At 46.0% G+C, this 5,739-nt stretch overlaps 1 protein-coding gene across 1 annotated transcript; it reads left to right on the forward strand.

Annotated features, from left to right (window-relative positions):
- Window positions 1-675: 675 nt before the first annotated feature.
- LOC139060390 (uncharacterized) lies at window positions 676-1,654 on the forward strand. Its single transcript, XM_070539493.1, has one exon. The coding sequence runs from the start codon at window positions 691-693 to the stop codon at window positions 1,546-1,548; it is 858 nt and encodes a 285-aa protein (XP_070395594.1). The 5' UTR covers window positions 676-690; the 3' UTR covers window positions 1,549-1,654.
- Window positions 1,655-5,739: the final 4,085 nt, after the last annotated feature.

A 5,739-nucleotide genomic window follows, 5' to 3' on the forward strand; every position in this document is an offset into this window, starting at 1 on the left:
CATCGCTTTGGCCACCTATTACCGAACCTCAAGGATGATCATCACGGACTCGCGCTACGCTTGTTCCCGATACCTCCATAGTACCATAGCTCCTCTTGCCACCCACCTTCTTCGGGGGGCCTCATGGCGCGTTGACCCCCACTCCACTCGTATTGTTTGGTCTCCTGGCCCCGAGGGTAATGAAGGTCCCGGTAATGAAGCGGCGCATGCCGCTGCCTGCGTCTCTCCCTCCCGGCCCGCTACCTCCTCCGACTCCGCGTCTCCCTTAGGCACCTCAGCTAATAGCACTACTACGCAATTCTAGATCATTTCTAGGGTGGGCTCGGCGACTGCGCATCTGCACAGCTCGCTAAACCTTTTGCTTTTGCAATGCAGATCGTCACGTTCGCTACTGTGCATTTCCTGCTGCCTACGATAACCGCTCCTGCTACATCAGCTTCGTCGAGGTGCGTGGTCGACTGCCAAGGAAACGAGCCAGCCAACATCCAGGTTTTCCGTACCAGCGATGCTTCATACGCGGACATCCAGCAGAAGAAGTGGTGGCCGGTGGTCTTCAGTCGAGGGTGGCAATCCCCATCGTCAGCAACAGCAACGCAGTCACCAGATATAAACTGTGGGCGGCCGTCAACACAGCTTTGTGGGCTCGGCGACTGCGCATCTGCACAGCTCGCTAAACCTTTTGCTTTTGCAATGCAGGTTAGTCAACCATACGCTCTCTTTGCTAAAAAATCTAGCAATTATTTCCTGATGCAGTTGCCGAGTCCGCACTGCTGTGCCGCCATTGCTGTCGAATGTGCTCATATTATTCATGCCTTGCTGATTTTGGCCGGTGATGTGGAAACAAACCCGGGTCCTAACATTCCTGAAAACCTACTAACCGAATTGCGAAAACTAACCCCCGGTCAGAACCAGCTGATCACTGAAATCCATGGTCTTAAGTCGCAACTTACTTCTACCGATAAAGCAATTACTGATCTAAGCAAACGAATGAATGATCTTGAGAGTCACTACCAGACGCTTTTGCCCATTCGCAACGAAGTGGATGCAATGCGCACCACGACAGAACAGGCTATTTTTCGCATTTCCGAGCTCGAAGCACGTATCGACGATGCTGAAAATCGCTCACGGCGGGACAACTTAATTTTTTACGGCATTCCTGACCCTTCCAGCTCGGAAACCACTGCCGACTCCGAAAGGTTGATTGTGGAACTTTGCCGCGATAGGTTGCAACTAACCATCGACCCAAAAGAAATAGAACGTGCACATCGCATCGGTCGTCACTCCGCCAATCACTCTCGCCCCCTGATAGCAAAATTTACTTTCCATAAAACCAAAGTTAACATCCTTTCGAGTGGCCGAAAGCTTAAGGGCACTGACTACAGTATTAGCGAGGACTTTTCGCGATCAGTACGAAATGCCCGAAAACATCTCGTTGCTTTCGCAAAAGGTAAAGGCGCCCCGTTTTCACTCCGCTTTAAGACTTTGTTCATCGGTTCCAGAAGATACACCTTTGATGCCGCCTCGAGTAGTGTCAAAGAGTTGTCATAGCAGCTACATCACCCCAAACAGAAAAATAACACAACACCGACTTGCTCCAGAGATAGCGCTTCGCTTTCTATAATATACACGAACGTGCGCAATTTCCTCCCAAAGCGTGAATTGGTGTCGAACATAGTTTCATCTACCGGTAGCAACATACTATTACTAACTGAGACATGGCTGAGCAGCGCCGTTGCTGATAGCGAAGTTATAGCCGACCTGCCCGGTTTCTGCCTCTATCGGAACGACCGCGCAGGAACCCGTGGTGGTGGTGTGCTAGTCGCTGTTCGTGAGCAGTTACCATGCTTGCTAATTAATGTCACATCAGATCTCGAGATGTTATGGGTCATAATGCATACCTATCCAAAAAAAGTGCTACTTGGTATCTGCTACAGACCGCCCAGTGCTACTTCTGACTTCTGCCATCAACTTAACAACGTCATAAGCGAACTGGTAACCACCCACCGAAACGCGCAAATCCTGCTCTTCGGTGACTTTAACTTCCCACAAATAGACTGGCGTACCATACAATCATTCTCGGTATCCGGACACACAGAGGCCAAAAATTTTGTCGATTTCTGCCTCAACTTTAATCTTTCCCAGCTGGTAACTGAACCAACCCGGATTTTGCAGCAAACTGCTAACGTCCTCGATCTCATACTAACCGACCACCCTGACAGCCTTTCATCCATTTCTTATTTACCTCAGATCAGTGATCACAAAGTCATTCATGCCACTTTTTCGTTCAATTTGTTGACACGGGATACCTTTAAGAAAACAATATGTCTATACGACAAAGGAAATTACGGAGCTATAACTGAAGCTATGAATACATTCTTTCCTATATTCGAATCAACTTTTCAAGGCCATTCCGTTAACAGCAATTGGACGCGCTTCAAAAACAAACTAAGTGATCTTGCACATAAATTCGTTCCTAAAGTCACCTTTCGTTCTTGTCAGCAAAAACCATGGTTCACAAAGGCCTTAAAACGCCTAGAAAACAAAAAGAAGCGTCTGTATCGCGCCGCCAAACAGAGAGGACGCCCATGCGCATGGGATAAATATTATGAAGCCGAACAGAGCTACGTCGACGCACTGCGTCACGCTAAACACTCATTTTATCACAATGATCTACCAAACCTATTAATCAATAACCCGAGGCAATTTTGGAGAGTTATAAACGATAGCGAAACGCGCACTTTTAAGATAACTAACGAATCGAACGAAATTATTAATGATTCCGATTGCGCCGACGTGTTCAATTCGGCCTTTGCTTCTGTGTTCACTAGCGAATCTAATGCGCCTCCCATTTCATCATCGCTTAGTATGAACTCGTCAATGCCAGCCATTGCTTTCAATGCAGACGGTATTTGTGCGATCATTGACAAAATCAAGTGTTCATCATCTTCCGGCATAGACGAGATTAACCCAAAAATTTTAAAAAACACGAAGCTTATTTCTGCAGCCTATTTGTCCTTGATATTTGCCCAGTCTCTTTCTTCAGGTTTCATTCCAGATGACTGAAAAATTGGGAAGGTCGTTCCAGTGCACAAATCAGGTAACAGAAACTCGCCTCTTAACTACCACCCCATCTCCCTAACAAGCGTCCCCTGCAAAATCATGGAACATGTCATCTACTCTCTTATCATGAATTTCCTTGACTTGAATCACTTTTTCCATCCCGCCCAGCACGGATTCCGCAAAGGTTTCTCCTGTGAAACACAGCTGGCCATTTTCCTGTACGGTGTTCACACTAACCTTGACAGTAACATACAGACTGACGCAATTTTCCTGGATTTGTCTAAGGCCTTCAATAAAGTTCTTCATCAACGTCTAATATTGAAACTTACAAGGCTTAATTTGCATCCTGATGTTTTGAATTGGATCATTGAATTTCTTAGCAACCGCTCCCAATCTGTCATTATAAATAATCACCTATCTAACCCTGTGCCAGTCACATCAGGCGTCCCTCAAGGATCGGTTCTTGGCCCCCTATTATTTTTAATATATATTAATGACTTACCTTCACATGTGTCCTGTAATATCCGAATGTTCGCCGATGATTGTGTCATTTATCGAACTGTACGTAACACCAGCAATCAAACAGCCCTGCAGAAAGACCTCACCAACATACTAACATGGTGTGACGATTGGTTAATGAAACTAAATGTACAAAAATGTAAAGTTATGTCTTTCACTCGTAGCAGTAATCCCCTGGTATTTCCCTACCAAATTAGAAGCATGCCTCTCGAACTAGCAGAGTCCTATATATATCTAGGTGTCACTGTATGCAATGATCTATCCTGGCATAAACATATTTCTAATATCATATCATCTGCTAATAAAACACTAGGTTTTTTAAAACGTAATCTCCGCCAGGCACCTCAAAACGTAAAACTGCTTGCCTACAAGTCCCTTGTTCGGGCAAAACTTGAATATGCATCTGCCATCTGGAGCCCGCACCAAACATATCATATCACCTCACTTGAATCTGTTCAGAACCGCGCTACTAGGTTCATTCACTCACAATATTCATATGATGTCAGTATTTCCGCACTTAAAACACAATCCGGACTAACATTACTATCTAATCGCCGACGCATTGCTAGTTTTGAGCTCTATCACAAGTTCTTTTTCAGTACCCTTCATCATGCGCCATACATCGTTCCTGCAGCACGCATCTCTCACCGCACCAGTCATCCGCAGCAAGTCGCACGGCCACGTGCCCGAACCACTCATTTTTCCGCCTCGTTCATTCCTCGAGCAGCTAAAGACTGGAACGGCCTTCCTGCTGACATTGTTAGCATCACTTGCCTGTCTTCATTCCTACAGCGTGTGATTGATCACTTTGAATATAATTTATGAAGTGTACCAAATGTGGAACTTATGTTAAACCCACACCTTATGTAATACCCCCTCCGGGGGTCTTTAAGGACAATAAACTGAACTGAACTGAATTATATAACCTCGCGCAGCCTTTACCCACCCCCTGCACGGGGCCTCCCTAAAGCAGATGAGCGACAACTGAGGTCCTTGCAGACTAACACCTTTTGTGTCCTACAGCTACCCAGCACTTCACGCCGGCTATACAAGGCTACTATGCGCATTGTGGGGTCCTGGCCGACGGCTTTCACATGATTGCAGTATGCCCTTCCATACGCCCTCCTTTTCCATCCTCATTCTCTCCACCCATAAGAGAGGCTTAGCAGGAGTTTCTGCTACTCCGGAAGCTCAACGCTTCTGGGTAGGCCGCGTCCGAGCGGCGATAATCCCCAGTGGACTTCCAGAATAGGCAGATCACCCAAGTGCTGCTGTAGTTCAATTCTCTGTACTTTTCAGAATACATGTTTCTCCATCACCACCACATCCCCATAGGTAAGCCGATCCCGAAGATAGTGCAATACCGGTATGACCCGCAGCGCAGGGGAAGTTTGTCATTGAGTGGCCCACATACACAGCTTCGCTGGTCATCCTTCTTCACAGAGTGTAAGGGCAGTGAGTTTTTTTACTGCGAAGCTGTCTGTGGCTACCCTCCGGGAAAATCATGGCGGCGAACAGAAAACGCCTTGCGGCAAATTCAGCTTTCTCGCGAATGCTCTGTAGCTCTCATTTTAATGTAGGTATCTGAAAAAATCATACTGAATTTGGCCGCTAAAACGACTATATGATTATGCCGAGTTTCATTTACTTGTCAAATTAGTTAGTTCACAGTCATATTCTAAACGTTACAAAATTCCCATCTACTGTGAATATGTGGGCATCTATGGAGGGAGTATGGTTACAGAAAACTGTTGTAACTCTTGTTTTATCGAAACCATTCCGAAACAAATTATATGACCATTAGCTGCTAAGAGAACTGTAACCTTAACGCCGAGCTTCATTTAGTTTTCATGTTTCCATAGTTCACAGTGAACTTGTAAATATCGCGAAATTCCCGTCTGTTGGCAATACATGGGCTTCTACAAGAGGGAAACGGACAGCCCCATGTTGGTCGGCTAGAACAAAACTCTGGTCCTTCCAAGTACCTTTCAGCTAATTAACTCTGAAGTACGCTCAATTGCAAATGATAAAGAAAACGTGTTTTGTTTCGTGCACTCCTTTGAACTGCATCCCGGTCAAAGCATATCATCGCTTAAGTCGACGCTCGGTTTAACGGTGACTTGCGTCTAAACGGCACTCCGGCGCAGCTGCGTAGCCAAC

The sequence above is a fragment of the Dermacentor albipictus genome, chromosome 5 (genome assembly GCF_038994185.2).
Source record: "Dermacentor albipictus isolate Rhodes 1998 colony chromosome 5, USDA_Dalb.pri_finalv2, whole genome shotgun sequence".
Taxonomy (NCBI): Eukaryota; Metazoa; Arthropoda; class Arachnida; order Ixodida; family Ixodidae; genus Dermacentor; species Dermacentor albipictus.